The 24,753-nt window shown below is 42.1% G+C and overlaps 3 protein-coding genes across 8 annotated transcripts; 2 read left to right on the top strand and 1 right to left on the bottom strand.

Moving 5' to 3' along the window:
* The first annotated feature begins 740 nt into the window (after nucleotides 1-740).
* Nucleotides 741-5,410, top strand: LOC132470707 (UDP-glucuronosyltransferase 1A5-like). Of its 2 annotated transcripts, none has more exons than XM_060069522.1 (4): nucleotides 741-869; nucleotides 1,086-1,383; nucleotides 3,697-4,410; nucleotides 4,666-5,410. In XM_060069522.1, exons 1-4 carry the CDS (start codon nucleotides 856-858, stop codon nucleotides 5,248-5,250), a joined length of 1,611 nt encoding a protein of 536 aa, XP_059925505.1. In that variant the 5' UTR covers nucleotides 741-855; the 3' UTR covers nucleotides 5,251-5,410. The 2 variants fall into 2 exon arrangements, with proteins under 2 accessions (XP_059925505.1, XP_059925506.1); XM_060069523.1 differs by having other exon boundaries at nucleotides 765-859; nucleotides 1,082-1,383.
* Nucleotides 765-8,681, top strand: LOC132470708 (UDP-glucuronosyltransferase 1A5-like). Of its 3 annotated transcripts, none has more exons than XM_060069526.1 (4): nucleotides 765-869; nucleotides 6,667-6,964; nucleotides 7,128-7,841; nucleotides 8,097-8,681. In XM_060069526.1, the coding sequence occupies exons 1-4, from the start codon at nucleotides 856-858 to the stop codon at nucleotides 8,679-8,681; spliced, it is 1,611 nt and encodes a 536-aa protein (XP_059925509.1). In that variant the 5' UTR covers nucleotides 765-855. The 3 variants fall into 3 exon arrangements, with proteins under 3 accessions (XP_059925509.1, XP_059925510.1, XP_059925507.1); XM_060069527.1 differs by lacking the exon at nucleotides 765-869 and adding an exon at nucleotides 6,274-6,415 and having other exon boundaries at nucleotides 6,663-6,964; XM_060069524.1 differs by lacking the exon at nucleotides 765-869 and adding an exon at nucleotides 6,354-6,425.
* A 48-nt stretch (nucleotides 8,682-8,729) lies between these two features.
* tamm41 (TAM41 mitochondrial translocator assembly and maintenance homolog) lies at nucleotides 8,730-13,714 on the bottom strand. 3 transcript variants are annotated; one of them, XM_060069531.1, is made up of 9 exons: nucleotides 13,365-13,700; nucleotides 12,857-13,039; nucleotides 12,511-12,603; nucleotides 12,138-12,288; nucleotides 11,757-11,902; nucleotides 9,861-10,026; nucleotides 9,478-9,540; nucleotides 9,039-9,153; nucleotides 8,730-8,930 (listed from the first exon to the last, which is right to left on the bottom strand). In XM_060069531.1, the coding sequence occupies exons 1-8, from the start codon at nucleotides 13,500-13,502 to the stop codon at nucleotides 9,062-9,064; spliced, it is 1,032 nt and encodes a 343-aa protein (XP_059925514.1). In that variant the 5' UTR covers nucleotides 13,503-13,700; the 3' UTR covers nucleotides 8,730-8,930; nucleotides 9,039-9,061. The 3 variants fall into 3 exon arrangements, with proteins under 3 accessions (XP_059925514.1, XP_059925515.1, XP_059925513.1); XM_060069532.1 differs by having other exon boundaries at nucleotides 8,730-9,153; nucleotides 13,596-13,714; XM_060069530.1 differs by having other exon boundaries at nucleotides 8,730-9,153; nucleotides 13,365-13,701.
* Nucleotides 13,715-24,753: the final 11,039 nt, after the last annotated feature.

The following is a 24,753-nucleotide window of genomic DNA, read 5'->3' as shown; positions in this document are numbered from 1 at the left end:
ATGATATCAGCATAAATTATGATAATTCTTCATTGCATCACATCCTTAGGAGGTTACCACTGTCAGATACGGATTTCTTATCAATGCGCAGAGCGGCGTAATATCTATGTAGGCCCTACATGTTATAGGCTTACGCCCTAGTTGCTACCCTAACATCTTAACTACATATTCAAAACGAAATACCATCTTGATTAAATTAGGTGAGGTTTACAGGCGTAGGCCTACTTATATCTGAAGTGAAACTAACATACCTGGAATTCCGTCAATCTCTTTAATTTCCCTTTAACCAATATAATCAACAATGCTTTATGACTATATTTGTTTTAACTTTCATGAAGCATGAAACCTTATTCATTAAATTATTAGTTGCCCTTGAGTTTTTTTCTATAAAGTGAGAGTGAGAGAGTGGGATATCATTTTTAAAGAACTTTTTGCTCTATAAAGATCAAGAAGAAATATTTTTGCCGAAAATGATCTGCCTAATGAACTGCAATGTATGTGTAGCATAAGCTACTGCATTGAATTTGCTAAAAGCCCATTCATAAAATGCACCGCATAAATGGTAGGCTGTAAAATGCAGAGCATAGCAAAGTTACTCAATGTTTTCATCTTGGCAGTGATTTCAATCTTCTTTGGGTTTGTGTTTAACTGTCCCTAAGGCAGCCCGGGCAGGAAAAGGCCGTACAAAATAGCCATGAACAAAAACGTCAAGCCATAATTCTCATGTTACACAAGGGTTGCACAACATCTGGCCCACGGTGTGCAAAGTTTGGAGTTTGAACCTGAACTCCGGTGGAAGGACTGATCTAGGTGAAACCCTGTTAGTTCACCGAAGTATTAAGTGCGAGAAGTTTGATGGGTATGTCGCTCTTCATCAATTGTTTATTTATTTGATTTATCAGACGATGATGTTAGGATGAACTACTGTTCTCCCGGCAGGGTTGGTCCAGGTGGCCGTGATATCTATTTTTGCTACATACTTGTGACATTGGGCTAGGCCAAGCTAAATGTCCGACAGTTACTTAAACATTCACGTTTAACTCAAACAAAAGACGGCTTGCAATTCTGTCTTTTCCAATAGGTACGCCTACCATGCCTTCCCTTGGAAATCACATCTTTTTCACGGTTGCTCTGATTCCCCTGCTGTTCACCGCTCCTTCTGATGGAGGTAAAGTCCTGGTATATCCGGTGGATGGTAGTCACTGGATCAATATGAAGATCGTGATCGAGGAACTCCACGCAAGAGGACACAGCATCGACGTTATACGAGCATCAGACAGTTGGTATATAAGAGAGGAGTCCCCGTTATACTCCTCGATCACCATCCCTGTAGAAGCCCCCATGGAAAACTTTTTTCTAATATATCTGGAGAAATACATGAAGGTAGGTTAATACAAATTTGAATTTGAAATGATTACCGGGGGCGTTGCTAGACCTAGAGTTTTACTGGGGCACAGGCCCCCAACTGCCAACATTTTTTTTTTTAACGTGTGCACAATATGAAATATATGGATACAGAAGGGTATGTACGAGCTTCAAAATTGTTGTCACTGTCATACTGTAGGCTATATTAAAGCACTGGTAAAGGTAAAGACGCAAAGATGGATTCATGAGTACCGTACAATTATATTTATTTAAACACATACACATCTCAAAGATTTACAAATAAGGTAACTGACAAATAAACAAAAAGTCTCTTTATGACCTTCACCTCTTTATCAGGAGAAGTCTACACATCTATATTTATTTAGAAGCTGTGTGGAAACAGCATAATTTTGCCAGAACGACATGTACTAAAAAGGCAAGAAACAAGGTTTAAAACTAATAGAATTTCTGACTTCATCCTGGAATCAACCTGGAAAATGTTATAGAACCATCAAAGCTCTTAAATTAAACTAAATAAGGCCATACACTACTGCATAGAGCCTTTGTAAATGATAATTTTTTCACTATTAAGCTGTATCGCCGCGCCTTCATGGTGGCAAAGCGGTCAATAACGTGGCTTTGACTCACTTTGCATGGTTGCTCCTTTTCAATGGACAAAAGAGAAAGTTGGTGAAGCCTTCCTTGCCCCATGGTTGACCTAAGCCAGGTGTGGAGCCTTCTCGACACACTGAAAGATCGCTCACAACTACAACTGTTTACAGGAATTGTGAGTGCAATGATCTGAATTATCGTGTGTGTGTGTGTGTGTGTGTGTGTGCTATAAAACTACAGGCTACAGACGCTCAGTATTGAAAACTGGTGCTAATTATGTGGGCAACATTCTTTAACAGCAATCAAGTTGTCATTGTTTGTGTCAAACAAGTTGTGAATTTGTTGTAACGTTAAAAAAGGAGATGAGTTACTCTGGGCTTTTTCCAGCTCCCGTGGTTTCCAACGAAACATGATCAACAAAAAAACAAGGAATTGAAAGCTACTTACAATATGCCTAGGTTACATTAATTTCCCCTGATGGCAGCAATGTTCCACTTTCAGCTGGAATTCACGGTACATCAAAACCACGTGTCTTCTTTCGATTTCAGTTCCCTTTATTTATTCACACAGTTCAGCAGCGGCATTTATTCAGAATCAGAGCCCAAATTAAAGCTGCATTTAGGGCGACTATCACTACCCAGCAGAAAAATAGATGCACTATAAATGGTTTTGTATAGCAGTCACGAACATGAGCATAGTTGTGGAAATGCTGGTGTTAGAAAACATAGTTGACGGGAATTAAAGTGCTGCACATCGACTGTACAAATGTAGATTATTCATCACAAGAATTTTAATTCAGAAATCGAATAGGCTAATAAACTCTGAACTCTTCATTTAAGAAGGTTCTCACCAGTCATTTGTCGCCTGGTCGCAGTGTCGAGTTTTTTTTTTTAAGTAGTTCACTAGTCGTAGCGTGCAAATAAATTGCAGTGTCAGAATTCTGAGAATTTTGTCAGCATTCAGATTTCCCAGAATTCTCTTACACTGCAAATTAAAGCGCTACTACTAGCAAACTAGTTTCAGCGTGACTGGAGAAAACTTCCTTAAATTAACCTTTAATGCTAGATTTGCATCAACGCTATTGTGTGAATTAGTATGGTTCTCTTTCATGGAAGCCGGAAGTGGGAGATTCCTTATTTTTTTTACCATTATTGTTTTATTAACAAATTTCTCCTACAGGGGATTGATAAAGTTCTATCTAGACTATTGAACAGAAAGAAACACTTGGTCATACTTTACACACTTTCAGAAGAGTCACGTGGACGAATCCGTAAATAACTGATTTTTTTCATTGGTTGTTGCGTTAAATCTTACCCAGATACAATAGGGCTATTTTCTGATTGGCTTTTATGTAGCCCCTTTCGTTTTTTGATTGGCTGGTAAGAGGCAGGCTCGACTGAAGACTCCCGAGGCAGCAGGAGATGCACTTGATGAATCCTGCCGATTCCATAGCGAGAGCGGCGCTTCTGCAGATGAATTCAATAATGATCAATGGAATTTTACTGGGGCACTGGAGACTTTTACTGGGGCACGTGCCCCAGTAAAAAGGGGCTGACGACGCCTCTGTGCAGACTCATGCGTATGGCATTATCATGTTTGAATCATCTTCATGAGCAAGATGTTTATATGTAATTTCATTAACTTATGAGCATCAATACATGTAATTGCTGGCATGTATGTATTTCTCCAATGTTCATTTCATTGCATTTTCTCCATCAGGCACAGAGAGAAAGAGCATCTGCGTTTACATTCCTCAAACTCACCTCGCAGTTCATGTCAATGATTTCTAAGGCTCATTCAGTAAACTGTGATATGCTTGGTCAAATCCTTGACGATGAAAGCCTTGTTCAACGCTTATCTGATGCCCAGTATGACCTGGTCCTCACCGATCCTGCCATTGCAACGGGGGTTGTCCTAGCCAAGTATCTCAAACTACCTCTGGTGCTTAACGTCCGTTGGATCACCAGCGGAGACGGCCAGTTCGCCATAGCTCCGTCCCCACTGTCCTACGTCCCCGTCCCGGGCTCTGGTCTCACAGACAAAATGAGCTTCACAGAGCGGACCCAGAACGTGTTGTTTCACAGCCTCATTGTCTTCCAGGAGAGGTTCATGGTGGGGCCTAGTTACGATGCCATCTGTGACAAGTACATTGAGGGGGGCTGTGACATCATCTCCCTCATCCAGGATGCAGACATTTGGTTGTTCAGGTCCGATTTTGTCTTTGACTTTCCCCGACCCACGATGCCGAATGTAGTTTATATAGGGGGCTTCCAGTGCAAGCCAGCCCAGCCCCTTCCACCTGGCCTGGAGGAGTTTGTTCAGAGTGCCGGGGAGCACGGAGTGATCATCATGACCCTGGGTACTTTAGTGAACGCATTACCAGATGATGTTGCAGAGGAGATCGCCAGCGTCTTTGCAAAGATGCCTCAAAAGGTGATATTTATTTATTGTATTGAATGGTGAATGTGTAGTGCTCTACATCTGGCATACCACCACACATCCAGCGAGATATATTCCTGTAACATTTCGACTTCAACCCCACAAGACAAAATCTAGCTCGCTGTATTCAGTTTGCTTAGAGACACCATCGATCCATTATTTTACTTTTGTACATTATAACCACAAGTATCACCAGTATGAGAGTGTAGTACTATGTTTGTAATCATTCTTAATTTGCTTTTCAAACAGGTGATTTGGCGGAACATTGGAAAGCGTCCCTCCACTCTGGGCAACAACACACTGATAGTGGACTGGATGCCCCAGAAGGACCTCTTGGGCCACCCTCAGACCAAGGTGTTTGTGGCTCACGGAGGAACCAATGGAGTCCAGGAGGCCATATACTACGGGGTACCAGTGCTGGGCATACCGCTGTTCTTTGACCAGTATGACAACCTGCTCCGTCTGCAGGAGAGGGGAGCGGGAAAAATCCTCAAACTGGCTGAAGTCAACGGTCGCACCTTTGAGCAGGGACTTGGGGAAGTGCTCCACCAAGACAGTTACAGAAACAATATGCAGAGACTGTCCCGTCTGCACAGAGACCAGCCGATTCCCCCCCTGGAGCATGCCATCTTCTGGACAGAGTATGTGATGCGCCACAAAGGTGCACCCCACCTTCGTACTGAGTCTTACAGGATGCCCTGGTATTCTTACTACTCTATAGATGTAATGATGACTCTGTCGGCTGCTGTGACCATCTTTCTCCTCTCTATTGTAATCATGTTTAGGTTCTTGTGCTGTAGAGGTAGGAGAATATCCAAAAGCAAAATACACTAACTCAAGTGTAAATTGTAGCTTGAATTGTAATTACATAATATTCAATAATTTTTTATATTATATATAATTAAAATTGTATTTTGCAGTTGTCCACATTTTACTACGGCAACAAAATTCATGATTACGAAATAAAAACATAAATAAAAACACATTTTCCACATTTGTGAGTACGTCTTTCTTCGGCAGATAGACCTTTCGCAGGATATGTCTGTTGCAACTGCCTCTTTTGTAATCGCATAGGAGTCCATAACAACAAACTGGAGTTCAGGTGAAGGTCAAAGGTGTAGGTACAAAGACTTTGGTTGTAAGCGAGCAAGGGGGGTAAAAATGCCTGGAATGATGGAATTTTGTTCCTGGCAGGTGGTGAAAGTAAGGAGCGTTCATTGGTCGAGAGAGGAGGAATGATATCAGCATAAATTAGGATAAATCTTCGTTGCATCGGATACATCGGTGGTTAGTGTTACCACTGTTAGATGGGGATTTCTTAGCAATGCATGGCGGGCGGGCGGCGTAATATCTTAACATGCTATACACCCTAGTTGCTACACTAGCATCTTGACTACATATTCAAAACTAAATACCATTAAATTAGGCGAGGTTTTAGTAGGCTTAGGCCTACTGCTATATGACTATTATTTTTTACCTTTCCTGAACCATGAAATTTTATTAGTTCAGTAATTAGTTGCCCACGATTCTTTTTAAAAACGTAAATTAGCAGATGATCGCGCTCTAAAAAGATCAAGAAGAAATATTTTTGCTGAAAATTATCTGCCTAATGGACTGCAGTGTAAATGTTTGTGTACCATAGGCTACAGCATTGAATAAGCAAAATGAACGCTCATAAAATACACAGCATAAATGTAAAGGTGCAAAATGCAGAGCATAACAAAGTTATTCAATGTTTTCGTCTTGGCAGTGATTTCAAGCTTCTTTGTGTTTGTGTTGAGCTGTCCCTAAGGCAGCCCGGGCAGGCACATGTCGTAGGTTACAAAATAGTTATGAACAAAAACGTAAAGCCGTAATACTTATTTTACATGTGTTGCACAACATCTGGCTCACGGGTGTGCAAAGTTTGGAGTTTGAACCTGAACTCCGGTGGAAGGATTAGTCGAGGTGAAACAATCCTTTTAGTTCACCGAAGTGTTAAGAACGAGACGTTTGATGGGTACGTCGCTCTTCATCAATTGTTTATTTAGGCCTATTTGATTTATCAGACGTTACGATGCTGTTAGGATGATCTACCGTTCTCCCGGCCGGGTCGGTCCAGGTGTCAGTGATATAGATTTGTTTGAGGTGTTTGTTACATTATATTTGTGACTTAAGTCTAGGCCATGCTAAATGTTAGATAATTACTCAAACATTGAAGCCGAACTCAAACAAAAGAACGCTTGCAATTCTGTCTTTTCCAATAGGTACGCCTACCATGCCTTCCCTTGGAATGCACATCTTTTTCACGGTTGCTCTGATTCCCCTGCTGTTCACCACTCCTTCTGATGGAGGTAAAGTCCTGGTATATCCGGTGGATGGTAGTCACTGGATCAATATGAAGATCGTGATCGAGGAACTCCACACAAGAGGACACAGCATCGACGTTATACGAGCATCAGACAGTTGGTATATAAGAGAGGAGTCCCCGTTATACTCCTCAATCACCATCCCTGTAGAAACCCCCATGGAAAACTTTTTTCTAATATATCTGGACAATTTCATGAAGGTAAGTTGCTACAAATTCGAATATGAAATTATTATGCAGGCTCATGCGTATGGCATTATCATGTTTAAATCACCTTCAAAAGCAAGATATGATTATCATTACATTAAATTTCTGGCAAGCATGTATTTCTCCATTGTTCATTTCATTGCATTTTCTCCATCAGGCACAGAGAGAAAGAGCATCGGCGTTTACAAACCTCAAACTCATCTGGCAGTTCATGTCAATGATTTCTAAGGCTCATTCAATGAACTGTGATATACTTGGTCGAATCCTTGACGATGAAAGCCTTGTTCAACGCCTATCTGATGCCCAGTATGACCTGGTCCTCACGGATCCTGCCTTTGCAACGGGGGTTGTCCTAGCCAAGTATCTCAAACTACCTCTGGTGCTTAACGTCCGTTGGATCACCAGCGGAGACGGCCAGTTCGCCATAGCTCCGTCCCCACTGTCCTACGTCCCCGTCCCGGGCTCTGGTCTCACAGACAAAATGAGCTTCACAGAGCGGACCCAGAACGTGTTGTTTCACAGCCTCATTGTCTTCCAGGAGAGGTTCATGGTGGGGCCTAGTTACGATGCCATCTGTGACAAGTACATTGAGGGGGGCTGTGACATCATCTCCCTCATCCAGGAAGCAGACATTTGGTTGTTCAGGTCCGATTTTGTCTTTGACTTTCCCCGACCCACGATGCCGAATGTAGTTTATATAGGGGGCTTCCAGTGCAAGCCAGCCCAGCCCCTTCCACCTGGCCTGGAGGAGTTTGTTCAGAGTGCCGGGGAGCACGGAGTGATCATCATGACCCTGGGTACTTTAGTGAACGCATTACCAGATGATGTTGCAGAGGAGATCGCCAGCGTCTTTGCAAAGATGCCTCAAAAGGTGATATTTATTTATTGTATTGAATGGTGAATGTGTAGTGCTCTACATCTGGCATACCACCACACATCCAGCGAGATATATTCCTGTAACATTTCGACTTCAACCCCACAAGACAAAATCTAGCTCGCTGTATTCAGTTTGCTTAGAGACACCATCGATCCATTATTTTACTTTTGTACATTATAACCACAAGTATCACCAGTATGAGAGTGTAGTACTATGTTTGTAATCATTCTTAATTTGCTTTTCAAACAGGTGATTTGGCGGAACATTGGAAAGCGTCCCTCCACTCTGGGCAACAACACACTGATAGTGGACTGGATGCCCCAGAAGGACCTCTTGGGCCACCCTCAGACCAAGGTGTTTGTGGCTCACGGAGGAACCAATGGAGTCCAGGAGGCCATATACTACGGGGTACCAGTGCTGGGCATACCGCTGTTCTTTGACCAGTATGACAACCTGCTCCGTCTGCAGGAGAGGGGAGCGGGAAAAATCCTCAAACTGTCTGAAGTCAACGGTCGCATCTTTGAGCAGGGACTTGGGGAAGTGCTCCACCAAGACAGTTACAGAAACAATATGCAGAGACTGTCCCGTCTGCACAGAGACCAGCCGATTCCCCCCCTGGAGCATGCCATCTTCTGGACAGAGTATGTGATGCGCCACAAAGGTGCACCCCACCTTCGTACTGAGTCTTACAGGATGCCCTGGTATTCTTACTACTCTATAGATGTAATGATGACTCTGTTGGCTGCTGTGACCATCTTTCTCCTCTCTATTGTAATCATGTTTAGGTTCTTGTGTTGTAGAGGTAGGAGAATATCCAAAAGCAAGATACACTAACTCAAGCGTAAATTGTAGTTAGAATTGTAATTATATGATATTCAATAATTGTTTATATTGTTTATAATTTTAATTTCATTTTGCAATTGTCCACATTTTACTATGGCAACATCATTCATAATTACGAAATAAAAACATAAATAAGTATTCACACATCTTCCAGATTTGTGAGTATGTCTTCCTTCGGCAGTGAGTCCTTTTGCAGGAGAGGTCTGTTGAAACTGCATCTTTTGTAATCCAATAGGAGTCCTGAACAACAAACTGGAGTTCAGGTGAAGGTCAAAGGTGTAGGTACAAAGACTAAAGCAGGCGTGGTATCCTGCCTCAGAGCACACAGTCACATGCCGGTCAGACAACCTCTCCGACGGGGGGAGGGGTGATCAGGACACTTGTGGGACAGAGGGCTTCCTCCTCCATCCCCTCCACATCTTCAGCAGCTTCTTGGCACTGTACGACACCGATTTCCACATGCCTGGGAATTAGTGGGGACAAGGCAGTAAATACTTTATGACACTGGAAGCCATTTTAATAATACTCATTTTCCGGTTTAGTAACACTATGAAACTCAATTTGAGAGATGATTTCTTCATCCCACTGCCAACAAGATAGTCCATTATTTCCTTCCATTACTTCTAGAATTGTGAGCCATGATTTCTATTAATGATGCTATTTAAGGTATAAATGTTCAAACCAATGACTAGCAATTATATCCACTTACATCACATTTACTTTGCAACCATATATTAAAGCCATATTTAAAAAAAATAAACAGAAGGAAGACAGTTTGTTTTCTTACCAGCTGTGGCAATGCCTTTGGCACTCTGCGTAATGCTGGAGGTTTTCACAATAGAGGAGATGGCTGCAAAAGAGGGAACGCCAGCATTACATTTGACCAATCTCACCACCGGCAGCCAGCGGAATTAGCAGAAAGCTTGAGGGACTTGGTTGTAAATTAGCAATGTTAATTTGCAGAGTTAATGTATTTTTTGGTTAGCAACACCTTTATTTTGAAAACAAAATAAAAGAAGTTGATATCCTGGCTCAACTTTAGCACAATGTCAACCAGGGCTCTTTCACTCTATCCCTCCCCTTCACGCCCCCTACCCATGTGTATATCCATCTTCCTTCCTACCCTTCCACCCATGGCTCCACTCCAACGCCCTCCCCTTCTCTTCTCACCTTGTTGGACCACGGCTCCACAGTCTGGGTCCTGGGCCACCTGCAGCAGGATTTCCTCCACGTCACGGTTCTTCCCGGGCGGGTCCACTAAGCGGGTGATCCTCTGCTGGAGCGTCCGCGGCAGCGTCATCAGCTGGACAAACTGGCCCTCAGGGCTCTTGTCCACCTGCATGTACAACCAGTGAGACGATGAGATGCGTGCAAATACACACTGTGGCATGGAAAAATGTGGACTCAAGATTTACTCTTATTGGAGTAAATGTAGGGAATCTGTGATGTTATCAAAGTTTATCTTTATAGAGAACTCTTCCTAACATTGAAATGAGAAAAGTGAGAATCATAGTGTAGCAATGTGCATGTTACATGCCACGAGATGGCTGCCACACTCCACATAAGTGACTTTCACTGGGCTCCTCGAGACAGGGATGCAGGGTGGCGGTGTAGAAAGACAGTTTATTGTAAAGTTTGCAGACAATGATGCATGACACTGGTGCTCCATGTTTCCATTCATTGTCCAGCGTGTGTGGAGATGGCTGGTCTAACATGTGCACATTGATGTTAAACAGGTTTGCAAACAGATAGACCCAGAGCCAAATCAGTCCGACTCAGGCCAGGTAAGACTGCTTAAACTAGCCATCATCCACACACATACACACAGAAATATATATTTATAGTTATGACTATTTCCAATACACTTTGAGATTTTAGTAAATATATCTTTATTTGAAATACTTCTAAACCTCTATTCAAAACCAAGTTATTGGGGTAAATTCACCAACCAAGAAGTATTTTCTACACTCTCATCAACTCTGCCTCAAGATCGTCTGCGGTCGGGTTCTCTTAGGCAACTCTTTGAATCACGGGGAGTGGCTGAAGGAGTGGAATACGAAGACGGGCAGAAAGACGAGCCCTGGAAACTGGAAAGAGTACCCGCCGCTTCTACAGCATGCATGTCCATACACGAATGGATTGTTGGCAGATGAGAGTACACAAACCCACAATACGTGTGTCAGCTTACATTCAAAGCAGGAACTGGTGGAGGAAGGCCTGATAGAAAGCCACTGTCGCACCCTGCTGAGAGTTCAGCACCAGTGCAAAGAAAACAGCTTGTGCCATACGGCAACATGCTACTTGTAGAATATAATATACACATGAAACTATCGGCTGTAAACATGTGGGCAGATAACGCCAAAATTATCTCAAAACTGCACCTCATAATCTACTTTATTCATAAATTAGATCCTAACGAAGGTCTTCTTTGGGTAGAGTAAATGTAATATGGTAGAGGAGCAACAAGCAGACGGGATTGTCTCACTTTAGACATTTCAAATGAGCTCAAAGAAAAGTGATGACCGTGGTGAAGAGGTCACAGTCTGAACACAGCAGCCGCTAACAAGACAATAGAAACCATTGGCCCTCAATCAAGGTGCTTTCACGACAACCATAGCCATAAATCGGCATGTCCTGCAGGTGATACTCTAGCCTATGGCCCTGCCAAGATCTTGGGGGAAGCAGCAACCATCATCCTATTGCTTTGCATTGAACCTGGAACAGAGGTGTGCGAGTGTCTCTGGGGCTCTCTGTTAGATGCCTTCTGTCTGATGAACCCATGTCGTGGACTCATCTGTAATATACGGCGCTTCCCGACAACCCAAGATGCGGTTGTCAAAAATGTGTGAAAAGGAAATGCCTCCTGAATGCATTGGCACGTACATGTTAAAAAATAGATAATTGACAGGAAATCAGCAATGTTTGAGTAATATGAGCAAAGACAAACAGCAGGACGTATGGACGTGAAGTTCCTTCAAATAATTTCCCAAGCAGACCAGGGTGGACGTCTCTGAAAACACATTAACCTTGCTATGGAAAAATGTATGTGTTCATAGGTGGCCTTACCTCTAATTTCCCCTGTTGAGGCTTATAGACCACTTGAGGGCAGTCCTGCAGGATGTTGGTGTACAGGATCCGAAAGTGCTGCATGTTGTCTTGGACAATATTTGACACCTTTGACTTATCCTCTCCTATCACCATTCTGAAATCCCCTAGGAATGCAGGAGGAAATTGCTTTGGCACCACTTAAAAGGATGACTGTACGGCACGAAGGAGCACCTATATTAAACGATATCTTTATAGTGGTATCACTTTGACCATAAAAATAAATAACATGTGCTTGCATGTTTGTACTACCAGCATTGCATTTTTATCAGGAATGCTCTCATTAAATCCTGATTGTCCGATGATTGCACATTTGTGTCTTAATGTCTGCTTACTACCTACCAGCATAGGAGAGGCCGGCTATCTGCAGGAAGAGGTCTTCTTCTGAGAAACTCTCGGGCAGCATGAGGAAGGAGGCCGTCACCGCACTCTTCAGGTTGCCCACCAGAGCAGCACGCAGCTTGCTATTGTCACTCTGAGCCAGCATCTTCACCTGCATGCATATCACATAGCCCTCATCTCCAGCCGCCATACAGGTGGATTCATGCCACCCCTAAATATTTTTATATTTCTTATAGAAGACTTACTTTCTTATATCTTTATAATTTTGATAAAGAATTCACTGTTTCTCATTGTTAATTGTTATGCTATTTCATTACATTTTTCAAGCACAGTGGAACATTATTGATCAAAAGTCTTATAACACTTTACTGACTGGTTTATGCAAGCGTCCAGCAATGTACAGGGTCTTCCAGTGCATCAGATCCTCTATTAGAGACTCTGTACTGATCACGCCATATTTGATAACCTGAGGATGGTAGGAGGGAAGAAAATAAGATTAAAATATATATATATTAGCATTGACTTAAAGCAATATCAAGGTGTTTGCAGGAATATTGTGTGTTAACTTAAATGGCATGGTCAATTATATTAATTGAATACAGCTATAGAAAAGAATGTTAGGTCTTAAAGTTATTGTAGTAAAGGTATAAAAATTGGCTATTTTTGCATGGTAGACTGTGCCATGCTTTAGCTTACGACTGAAAGAATAGTGGCGTTACCCTTCCATCTACGGGCACCAGTGTGTTATAATACACTCCTGCCCCGTGGTCACTTTGAATGGAGCTGATCTTTCTTGGGCCCAGCAACTTGAGGACGGAGTAGTGTTTGCGGTTCTGCAAGAGGTTCATGGTGTGCCATGTCACAGGATCGTCTACTGCGAATACAAAGTCCACCATGTTCTTCTGTAGATGAAGAGAAGAATTTGATAATATTGATGTAATATAATTGATGCAATTGTTTAGCGAGAAACCTTTGATTATTAACCTGTTTATTACGAGTCATTCAGCAACCCTGGACCAAAGTAAGTAAGTTCGAGATGATCCCATCCCTATGATCCGTTATATACAAATATAACACAACAGAGCATCAGTTAAATTAGCTAGTGACCTGAATGCATTTGCATTTTGTAAGACAGAATGCAAGTCTAAATGGCCTAACGTGATGTCTGCTCTAGAGACGCAAGGTTAAGGGTTAAACTGAGTTATACTATGTATGTAAGTTGCTTACCCCCATTTGGCCTTGAGAGGTTCCCTGTTGTTTAAAAACACCCGAGCCATAGGCAAAAGCTAAACTGATATCTTGTGGAAATTGTGACAAGATCCTTCTGTAAATCACACTGGTGTTTTGCAAAGCTGGAACTGTCATGCTGACAATGGGCGTAAGTGGCTAACTTGACAACGTGGTCGACATAAACGCCTATATAACGTTAAAAATCTTGTACGAATAAAAATGTCATACTTTAAAATGCAAGACTACGAGTTAAACACAAACTGTGTGCAAGTAGGTCATCTTCTGTGTACTTCGCAGTGGAGGTCGATTGAAATGTGCGTCATTTGGTGCGCCTCGTGCTGTGGCCTTATGGGTAATGAAGTTTTAGGAATTTAGTTAAATAGCCGACTCTGTTGTATATATTGTTGGGGCCTACTTAATCTGCGTCATTGGCTTTTTTACTTCTTCTGAATGCTGCTATTCAATTTCAATTCAATCACACCTGAAAATGTAAATGAAATGTGTGTTTCATTGTTTAAATAGTAGGCCTAAGCTATGCAGTATAAATGGCTTTCGACTCCAACTTCGCCACCAGATGGCAATGTTGTACAAGTTTTTCCTTCAATAACTGCCATTTGTTTGCTGTTTATATATATTTCTCCCTTGCCTAGGATATAAATATATACATATTGCTAATAACATGTTAATAAACATGTGTACATAATACTAGAAGAAGAAGGTAAGGATAAAAAACAAACAAAATTAAACAAAAACTAGCAAGGCAGTACATGAGATGTGTTTAAAGGAGACACTAATAGTTTCATTCACATTGCATTTGTCCAAAGTGACCTCAAATTCACACCAAAGGGTTAGAGGTTATTCCATGCAATCTTAAGGGTTAAGAGAGGCTGAAAATCCATAATGAGACATGACAGAAGGAATATCGAATCAATGCACCACAGATTAAGGTTTCAAAAACAGTATTGTAGTATGATATTTCAGGTCGGGGGGGGGGGGGGGGGGGGGGGGTTGTTTTGTTTCCTTGACCAGTAGTCAATCAACAAGTTAAGATACTCTTTGTTTTCTGCCTTGATAACAAGGATCAAGAATATGAACTTGATGCAGGTTTGTTAACACAGTGGGAAGGGGCAATAAACCAAACAATAGCCCCTGAGGAATAACTAATGTGACTTCAACACCTTTTTCAAGAAAGTCTAGAGGATGGTATTAAGATGGGAAAGCATGAAAATGTTTGACATAAAAACACTAGCAGTATGAATCTATTGGTCCGCAAACGATTGCTGTTTGTGAGCTGAAGTGTGATTTTCTTTTTCAACACTAATGAAGACAGAAAAAAAAGGTGCAACACTGTCAGGTTTCACTTCACCGTCTTTCTGAATATACAGGAGCTTTTAGATGCTGCCTCTGGGGCGCTGGTGAACCGAGATAATGGCATAGCCTGAGTGGTTTGGAAAGTCAGAGGGTGATATACATGGGGATCAATAGAAGGAAATACAAGAATTCCCCACTCCAGGCTGCAGTAGAGCATGTAAAGGACCTTACACTGCTGCACTTGTTTGTTCCAAATGGGCCACTACTATTCTGTCCAATATACTAGAACTATCATATTTATCTCTATATCTATATCTATATCTATATTTATCTAAATCTATTTCTATATCTATATATATATATTTATGTATTAGTATTATTCAATATTGGCATTTCAAATTATGTGCTTTTCCCCCTGCCTCGATTCAACCATTATTTTGGACACTTTTTTTAAAAGGTATTTTCACATCTCTGCTTATTTAACTAGAGCATAATTATACTCTCTATGTTAACAATGCACATAGCTGACTGATTGCAGACAGCTGTGTGTTAAAGCAGTTTTCAATTTTTGAATGGTTCATCCTTGTAGTGGTGTGTAGCAATTTTGGAATGGTTCATCCTTGTCGTAGTAGTGTGTGAAACGGTGAAACTAATGTTGGTGAGACATTGGATGTTCGCTACACCAAAAGGTATTTCAGCTAAAGTAGATAATATATATAGTGCGAACTGTACAGCCAAAAAATATATCATGTATTTTACTGCATGGCCTCCATGTATTCGTTAGGGTTCACTTTGTATTTCAGCGGTGGAACATGCCTTTGAAAGTCTACTTCCCCTGGACATGATTTGGAAACCTCAGATGCCATTGATTTTTTGGCTGATAAAGGTCAAGGAATGTTTTGTTCAAAGACAGAAAAAAACCCATATCACCGAAGTGAAGATGTGTCAGTGAACATGGGGTTGCACCAGACGACATGATACGTTACAGTGAGGTGAACAGCCTTGGGAGGACAGATCATTTTTACTTGAGCGACCATTAAGGGAGACCATTGACTAAAGCTGGCTCTTGTGAATGTGACCATAACGATATGGCACGCGCACGCTCATAAAGCCACCCCACCTTGGTTTATCTTCAGAGCTTTCACATGCCTGTTGCCATGGAGATGGCAGCCCATGAAAAGGGATGGAGCATCGAAAGCAACTACTACATTTTCCACACCCACAGCTCTCTAGAGATGTATTGCAACGTACAAGAACAACTATTTATACTGGAAACAATGGAATTATGAACACAGAATTGTCCAATAATATTTATTTTCGACCATATATGTGTGGAAAAATATGATTTTTATCTCAAATAGGCTGTTAAGATTATCATTATCTGTATTTAAAGATTAGTCTGTTGACTTCAAAAAATAAATAAAAATTGATGCTTGAATCTACTAAATATAACAACAACAACAACTCTGCAGTACACAGGATATTAATCGGAATGTCAAGGTGTTCAAATTAGTTCAGGGAATGCAAACCAATGTCTCCGATCTGTGTGGGAGTTATAATCTTGCTCAATACCTGGTCTGAGAGGTTAAGATAAACTGCTTATATTACAAAGTCTTTGTTGGCCAAGGTAAATATTTTCCTTGAATATACGTAATAATTTTAATTTGAATAATTTGGCTTTTATTCAAATGGGAATTGCATCACAAATGTGATGCAAGTGTGTGTGTGTGTGTGTGTGTGTGTGTGTGTGTGTGTGTGTGTGTGTGTGTGTGTGTGTGTGTGTGTGTGTGTGTGTGTGTGTGTGTGTGTGTGTGTGTGAGTAGTGTACTGTAATCTAGTGTAGAGTAATGTATTGTACTATAATGTGTGTATGTGCTTGTGTGTAGTGCAGTGTAATAGAATGTATGCGATTTGAGTTAGACTTGTACTGGTTGGTCAAGTTGACACATCACTAGCACATCAATAGGACTATGGTGACAGCTGTGGGACTTCTCCACACTCCTCAAGATGGACATATTGTGCAAGCTTCAATCATTTCAGTACCAAAAACTGTGGCAACCTTTGTTTTATCGGATGCTCCAGTCTCAAAGAAAAATAGCACGTGAGGGGGGGGGGAGCCTGTCCTACTACAGTGACGTATTTAACAAGTCTGTCATCTTTATTTCAGCTGTATGTTATTTACAGCACTGCTGGCAAAGGAGGTGTGAATACATGTCTATATATACTGTATGTATACGTATGAAGCTACTTTTGCATTCAAGCAGGTCAAATGGCACGTAGCGTGACAGAGCTGTGCCAAATAATTTGATTTCACTATGAGTGCATCCCGGTTGTCATGGCTGTCCCTTTAAGACAGCTCATCAGCGGAGGGGAAGCAACAGCAGCGCAGGGACTTCAGCAGCTCTCCTTCACTCTCCTGCTCTCGCTTCTGACTGCTACCTCTGGGAATAGAAAGGTGAAAATGAATAGATAGCCATACTTACTAAATAACAAACTCCAAGCAAAAACAACTAACAATATTTACAATAAGAAAACTATTATTTATCTACCCACTATTTGCAATGGGGGTAGATATGGATAAGGTAAATATGAAAATAGAAATATGAAATATGAAAATAGGTGAAAGATATATAAATGTGTGTAGTCGCCGAGAGGGCCAGTGTGTGGAACTTGGTGGTGGCCCTGTTGAGATCAGGGTTCACCGTCCTAACTGCCTGGTGAAAGAAACCCTGTCTTGGTCGGTTTCTGCTGCGTGGCTGCAGGAGGTGCTGGCCTGATGGCAGCAGCTGAGACAGTCCTTCAGGATCCTACAGGCTTTGGTTCTGCACCTCCTGTTGTATAAAGCCTGCAATACTCTCTGCAGGGCCCTCATGTCCTGGGCTGATTCCTCGCCAAACCAGGTAGTGAGGTTCCTGTCAGGATGCTCTCTGCTGAACCATCCTCAGGGAGAGCTTCCTGAGGTGGTAAAGACGCAGCCTTGCCCTTCTCTCTCGAATGTCTGTGTGTGTTGACCACGTCAGAGCCTCTGTGGTGTGTACTCTGAGGTAGTTGTAACTGCTCACCCTTCTAGACAGTAGTGATGATGGATGATTGTTCGGAATGTAATTTTGATGGATTTTACGTACTGAATTTTCATGCACTTTTTGGGTTATATCTTCATTGCTTTATGTACTTATTGTAAGTCGCTTTGCAAAAGTGTCAGCGAATAAATCAATAAAAGTAATGTATTGTAGTCCCTTCAATCCACATCTGTGTGCACGTCCACTGTTGTTCTCTCCTAAAACCAACCATGAGTTCCTCGGTTTTGAGGAATTCTTGAGGACGAAGATGTCCTGTCACCAGAGTGGCAGGTCAGCCACCTCCTCCAGGCAGGCTTCCTCATTGCTGTCAGAGATCAGGCCCAGCACCACTGTGTCATTTAGAAACGGGATGATGGAGTTGGAGCTGAACATGGCCACACAGTCCTGTGTGTACAGGAAGTACAGTAGGGGTCTGATGGGGTCATCCAGATGCCTCGGACACCAGCCTTCCGAGTTGGAAGTGGGGAAATCTCCCAGCTTTCTTGAGGCATTTCACGGAGGCCCGCCCCCTTTTGGTCGAGCACCCTCGGGAATTCTGAGAGTATACAGAGTTCAGTAATGACACTCTCAACAAAAATGGCTTTGAGTTATTTTCTTTGTATTTGTACCACGTTGGTCATTTTAATGTTGATTTTCAATGATTACATTGCCACTTTATTCTGGTCACCAATTTATGCATTGCACGGCCTTGCAGTGCATGCAATACAATTTAAAGCTGTGTTGTTTGTTTTTGAGCTGGTTTGCTAAAGAGGTTAATGTAGGTAACAATAAACAACGCCTTGCCAATTTCATGACACAATCGCAAAGACGAACGGGAACGCTATAAGTGCTCCTAGACCGGAAATCACGTCACAAGTGCAACTCGGAAGGCTGGTTTCCGAGGCATCTGGATCACACCATGAGAATGCTCCCCTGAGGGTGTCCTGTGTGGGTCCAAGATGATGATCATACTTACTTTACATGTATAGAATATATTAATTATGTGTTCTGGGTAAGCGGACACGTATGCAGACCTGTACTGTGACTTAATCTCGTGGCTCTCTAGCCTGGGGTAACCGTTTTAAATGCACCTGCAATGAAGTCATTGCTGATATCCCTGACCCCTTGGGTCTCATCGATCGATCGATCGATCGATCGATCTGTCTATCTATCTATCTATCTATCTATCTATCTATCTATCTATCTATCTATCTATCTATCTATCTATCTATCTATCTATCTATCTATCTATCTATCTATCTAAAAAGGGTGTTTTGACTTCTACTGGTTGTCTTATTATTATGGGCTTCATATAGGATGAGGGCTAATTTAAATGTAACCTTTACAAGATGGTCAAATATATATATTATAAATGGCCTATTGTTAACATGGGCTATTAACATGATTGATAAATGTGTCTCTTGTTTTCTCTGATTAATAATGTCTCTGTGTTTACTGTTGGAAGGTGACTCCCCGCAGGCAAAATTTGTTTTGATACTGCTCTTGTTGTTAACTGCCATGATTGATTTCCTCTGCCTTAGGATTGCAAGTATCCAGGGTCAGGAGGGGTAGGTGGGAAACCCACTGCTGCCACTTGGCCCTGGTTTGTCCCCTTGGATAAGGTACTGGGACAGAGGCATTCCACCAACCCCCCTGTCCTAATTGCCTCCATCCCTGAGAACACACCAGGGCCAAGTACAGCAAGTACAGCAGTGGTGGATCAGGAGGTTGAGGACAAGGATCAGGAGGAGGAAAGACAGCGAGGGCCAAGGTCCAGAAAGAGGGACAGAGAGGAAGACATGTTCCAGAGTCGCTCACTATCTTCCGAAAAGGACTCAAGATTCACCTGTTCAGAGTCCACCTCGACTGCATAGCCACCCTCCCCCTTCTGGCAACCATTGTACACTGTGTTGTATTGTATTATAGTACTTAACTGTGTAGCAACTGCAGTAGCTGCTATCATGGCTGTAACACGGGGAATGGGTTAGCCTAGCGATTGTGGTACTTGCACTTGGTTCTATGAACATCCTTTCTGTACCGACAGCGATATATTGATGCACTTCTTATGACAAATGTACTTATTGTAAGTCGCTTTGGATAAAAGCGTCTGCTAAATGCCCTAAATGTAAATGTAAAATGTCAATGTTCCAGTTAATAAAAGAGGACATGAGGCTACAAAGGGAGGCAGAGGAGAGAAGAGCCCAGGAAAGCAGGGAAAGAATGGATAGGTTTTTCTCAATTTTGGAGCGTTTGGTGGACAAATAACTTATGTTCTGTTATATTTAACACATTGTTTATTATTATTTACATATTTATTGAAACTTACTTATTTAACTAACTATTTAACTAACTTTTTTGATTAACTATTTATTAAAGGTCTGCAGCAGCTTTGTCCCCACCTGGCACACCAACACGGTTGCGGTGGTCGGAAAAGCTCAGCAGAGGCTATTTTTTCTAAGACTGCTGAGGAAATGCCAGGTGGGGACAAAGCTGCTGCAGACCTTTTACCACTCTGCTGTTGAAAGTGTACTGGTGTATGGCATTACGGTGTGGTACGCAAACTGCACAGCCAAAGACAGGAAAACCCTGCAGGGGGTTATTAAGACGGCAGGAAAAATCATCGGCTGCCCCCTGCCCTCCCAGGAGAACATTGCCACCTCCCGGGGGCTGAATAGGGCAAAAAGAATTATGAGTGACCCATCACACCCCGGCCATGGCTTCTTCCAACTCCTCCCTTCGGGTAGGAGATACAGGTCCCTTGGGAGCCGGACAAACAGGCTGAGGAATACCTTCTACCCCTGGGCAATTCGTCTACTTAACGCCTGACCCCCCCCGTCTACTTAACGCCTGGGTAGTGAGCATCACCCCCAATTTCATTGTACAAGTTTGCACAATGACAATAAAGTATGAATCAATAAAGTATGAATCTATTAAAACCCTTACTAACTTTTTTGTATTGACTAATGTATTCGTATATAACTTATAAAACATATATACAACAATAAAACTATTTACAACAAACATTCATGTGACTATTTACAACAATTATTATAAAACTACTATATACAAAAACATAATGATCAATAATAATTGTTGGTTTCTTTTTTTCGCGCTGTCCGGTTTAACTTCTGTTTACTAACAGGTCAGTTCAGCTGTCAGGGTTGCTAGGTGACAGGAGCAGCGCGTGGTCACGCAAGTGAAAGGGCGGTAACGGTTTGTTACGTAAACCAGAAATGCTCCGTAGGCTAGACCGTCCCATTTCTTCGGCCTTTGGAGTGTCCTTCGCGGTCTACGAAGGCCGCATCCTTCGAAGGACGCGGTCTACAAAGGATGCGTCCTATGAATTGGGACACAGCCAGAGAATGTCTAATATGAGACGGGCTCTGACACAGCCACGATGTTCCCTACATGTTACTTCCGTATACCACAATGCAATGCGGTCGTGTTTTTCCGGAAGAGAAGAAGAAGCTGAATAACCGAGAAAACGAATACATTTAAGTCTCGTTTTCTCGGAGTCTCCGGCTTTCGTTCAGAAATGTCAACAATTTATTTGGGATTTAACATAGAAAATGTAACATTCAAAATTAATAAGAAAAACCTTGTTCAAGGAAATGTAACCTTCAACATCAATACAACCTCAAGCTTTCCTCGAGTGTCCGGTTTGTTTACATGATGTGGGCGCATCTGTCTGCGTCACACAAATGCCCGGCGCATTTACTGACGCAAATGACGTTTAGAAATGTTCAGCGTAGTGTCCGAATGATTAGCTCTTAATTGAGATCACCTGTCACGCAGCCCTTTATTAAAGGTGAATGCAATAGGTTTGGTTTACTTTTCGCATCGGCCTGTGTCAATCGAGGTTGAGTTTAGTGAGGGTTGAAAGTTTTCGATCTAGATTGCAGATCACTATTGTCACTTTATACAAACTGAAAGTATGCGTTGTTGCGTGTTTGTTTTTGTGGGCATTTGACTGAACAGCACAGACAAATATTGCTACCAACATGGCACTTCGAAACAGACCACCGCAGTGAGTAAAAGTTATTTTCCTTTATTAAATGTTGACGTTTTTGGGCTGTCTCCTCAGACACAAGCCATCAGTATCCCTGCTCTTTGCACCTTGACATGCATGTCGCCGCTGTTTGTTAACCTAGCTTTGCTGATTTGTATCTTGTGATGTGTGTGTTTTTCTTAACAGGTGTTAGATGACTGACAAGATCTATGGGGGGGCCCCCTTTGGGCCCCCCCATACCAACTTAGTCTTCAAAGGAATCTAGTGCCATGGGACTCCAGTGTCTTCAAAACATCCTCGGAATACATGTGTATGAATGGTCCACCGAAGGGTTGATCTGGAAGCCACCACGGTCCACGCAGTAATCTGCTGCGTGGGCCGTAGTGGCTTCCAGAGCCATCTTTCGGTCTTGGTCAGGATTTGTTACAGTTGCCCTTCAATGGGTTTCTGAAGAAGCCTGCTTTACGTAGCATTGGAGTACAAATATTGTGCAAAATGCTCATGTAATTGCACTAGCACTAGTAACCTGTAGATTAGCTTAGTTTAACGTCATTCCGTGCTGTCTCTGTCAAATGTGTGGCTTACTTTAAGTCCACAAGGCCCTCTGGTAAACCACGTTGGAACACCCCTGGACAAGGTGATTAGTCACTGGGTGTGTGCTAAAGTTTTGTTCCATTTTTCACTAGTTGGTTAAGGTTTGGTAGAATTGTTTGGATGCTAGCGACGTGATGGCGTATGTACAAGAGCCTACCGTGGCCAGGCCACAGTTGCGACGGTCACGGCCAGATGGCCTAGTGTGAGTGCAACCTTGATTGCATTTGTATACTGTTTACCATTGGATGTTTATGCAATTTGGCTTAATTCATCCGCAGTAAAGCTGCATTTGACTATTCCAGGGTCGTTTTGTACAGGCTTTCAATTGACCATGTTGACTAGTTTGTGGGAATTATTATTTTTTTTTTTACCCTTGCTTACAATCCAAAGGTTGTGACCACTTATGCAACTGGGCTGTGAACCTTACAATTCTAGTTGCATATTTGTACACGCAAGCTTGTCCATTTCTATCGTCATCACTAACACTAGCTTCAGCATTTCCTTGTAGGCCATGGAGTGAACTGTTCCAGACCCTCGTCTTCCTTCTGCAAACAACGAGTGACTCTAGCCCAGACCAAAGGCCTTATTCAACAGTTTCATATGGCGTATATTCAGTGATCATTGAGCTCTCAATCACTAATACAGGTCCTCACTTCGTCAAGCTCTTAATGACACAACTTCATTACTCAGCAAATGTAGTGCAGCCTAATAGTAAAACAAATAATAATAATCACAGTTATGTGTGTAGATTATTTTAAGATTACTTTCTTGTTCTTTTCTCTTGGTCGAGAGTGTGGAATGAGATTCAGTCACCGTTGATTCCCAAGTGGTGCATAGAGATGCGCTGGTTCAGCCGCGTTGTGGATGCGGGTCCCTCAGCAGGGCAGGCGTTGATCAGACGTCTTCCCAGGCAGGGCGCGCGGTCTTCTCGATCACAGGGCAATCTTCAGAGGCAATCGTCTTCTCACTCCTCTCTCTTCAAGACGGTGTCACGGCACCAAATGTTAGATTTCAGCTTATTTCTAAACTGTTCGGACAGACTCTGCGTTGTGTATTTTCAGTCGTAGTAGTAATTCTTGAAGTCGAAATCAAAGCAACTTGACAGGTTGGATCAGAGGGTTGAATAGATGGTTTATTCCAGGATGTAATACAGCGAGATACCGACTTGGGTTGAATAATCTATAGTGGACCCGGTGGTCGATGACTTGTTCCTTGGCTGTCGAACCCTCTTCTCGTCGAACCAAAGGGTTGGGGCGAGTATAATACAAAAAGGGGATATATGAATAACACGAAAACAGACGCACTCTCAGCACTGATACTGGCACCAGGAGGCACGAGCACATCACACCCATTCTGGCCTCCTTGCACTGGCTCCCAGTTATTTTTAGGATCCAATTTAAAATTGTTTTATTTGTTTATAAGGCACTCAATGGGCTGGCCCCGGCCTATATCACTGAGCTTGTTCAGCCCCACTCTGCCCAAAGGTCCCTCAGATCCTCTAACAACGGGCTTCTGTATGTGCCACACTCACGGCTCAAGCAGAGGGGTGATGTAGCCTTTGCCATTGCTGCTCCACGTCTGTGGAACCAGCTCCCCCTGGACATTAGATCCGCCCCCTCCATTTCTGCCTTCAAATCTAGGCTAAAAACCCACCTCTACTCCCTGGCCTTCCTTGCCCCTTGACCTTTTTAGCCTACCTCCTGTTCATGTCTGTGTGTTATGCCCTGGAAATGAATGTTCCCCCTTTGTATTATTATGACCTCTGTGTATTGTTGTGTTGTATTTTATTCACTTTTTATCTTTATTTATTATTATTGTTATTTTTAATTATCATTATTTTTATCTTATTGTACAGCACTTTGGTCAGTGTATGCTGTGTGTAAATGTGCTCTATAAATAAAACTTACTTACTATACTTTTTGTATAATTTGGTCATGCTGCAAATTTACTTTTAGTAGTTGCTCCATATTTAGTTCTTTTGACAGCCTCACCTGCTAGAAAAGTCTATTAAAATCGGCTAAATATAATGAACTAAATTAATAGCCATGAAATGTTGTCACTCATACTAATGGCAAATACCCTCTTTCAGTTGGTGGTTCAACACTGATGTCTCTCTAGGCTTGAGGGAGAGCTCACAAGTAAATTACACGAATGTCCTGGAGCAATTGGGAATACACTTTTATTTAGTCTACCTGACCAGGGACATCTTTGAACTATAGGTCACCTAACCCAAACTTTTCACTCTTGTTAGGTTGTCCTTTTCTCTTGTTTTAACCCGAAAGGGCTGAAATATCAACATTTCAGGTATTCTGTTTGGATAATGTGCAAAACGTGTGGCTTCACTAATAAAAAAAATGAACGAATGTATTTTTCTTAATGTGGTTAAACTATTTAAAGATTTGTATGCAAAATA

Source organism: Gadus macrocephalus, chromosome 13 (assembly GCF_031168955.1).
Source record: "Gadus macrocephalus chromosome 13, ASM3116895v1".
Lineage (NCBI taxonomy): Eukaryota > Metazoa > Chordata > Actinopteri > Gadiformes > Gadidae > Gadus > Gadus macrocephalus.
The sequence above is the reverse complement of the archived record's forward strand: the minus strand, read 5'-3'. Positions and strand labels throughout refer to the sequence as shown.

What these genes read in the sequence shown, in the direction of transcription:
- LOC132470707 (XM_060069522.1), top strand. An exon ending in ATCTGGAGAAATACATGAAG is followed by an intron (nt 1,384 to 3,696) that starts GTAGGTTAATAC and finishes TTTCTCCATCAG; the next exon opens with GCACAGAGAGAAAGAGCATC. An exon ending in TTGCAAAGATGCCTCAAAAG is followed by an intron (nt 4,411 to 4,665) that starts GTGATATTTATT and finishes CTTTTCAAACAG; the next exon opens with GTGATTTGGCGGAACATTGG.
- tamm41 (XM_060069530.1), bottom strand. Translation starts at nt 13,502, where the DNA reads ATGACAGTTCCAGCTTTGCAAAACACCAGTGTGATTTACAGAAGGATC. An exon ending in AGCCGGCCTCTCCTATGCTG is followed by an intron (nt 11,903 to 12,137) that starts GTAGGTAGTAAG and finishes CTGCATTCCTAG; the next exon opens with GGGATTTCAGAATGGTGATA. An exon ending in TGGAGCCGTGGTCCAACAAG is followed by an intron (nt 9,541 to 9,860) that starts GTGAGAAGAGAA and finishes CCTCTTTTGCAG; the next exon opens with CCATCTCCTCTATTGTGAAA.
- LOC132470708 (XM_060069526.1), top strand. An exon ending in ATCTGGACAATTTCATGAAG is followed by an intron (nt 6,965 to 7,127) that starts GTAAGTTGCTAC and finishes TTTCTCCATCAG; the next exon opens with GCACAGAGAGAAAGAGCATC. An exon ending in TTGCAAAGATGCCTCAAAAG is followed by an intron (nt 7,842 to 8,096) that starts GTGATATTTATT and finishes CTTTTCAAACAG; the next exon opens with GTGATTTGGCGGAACATTGG.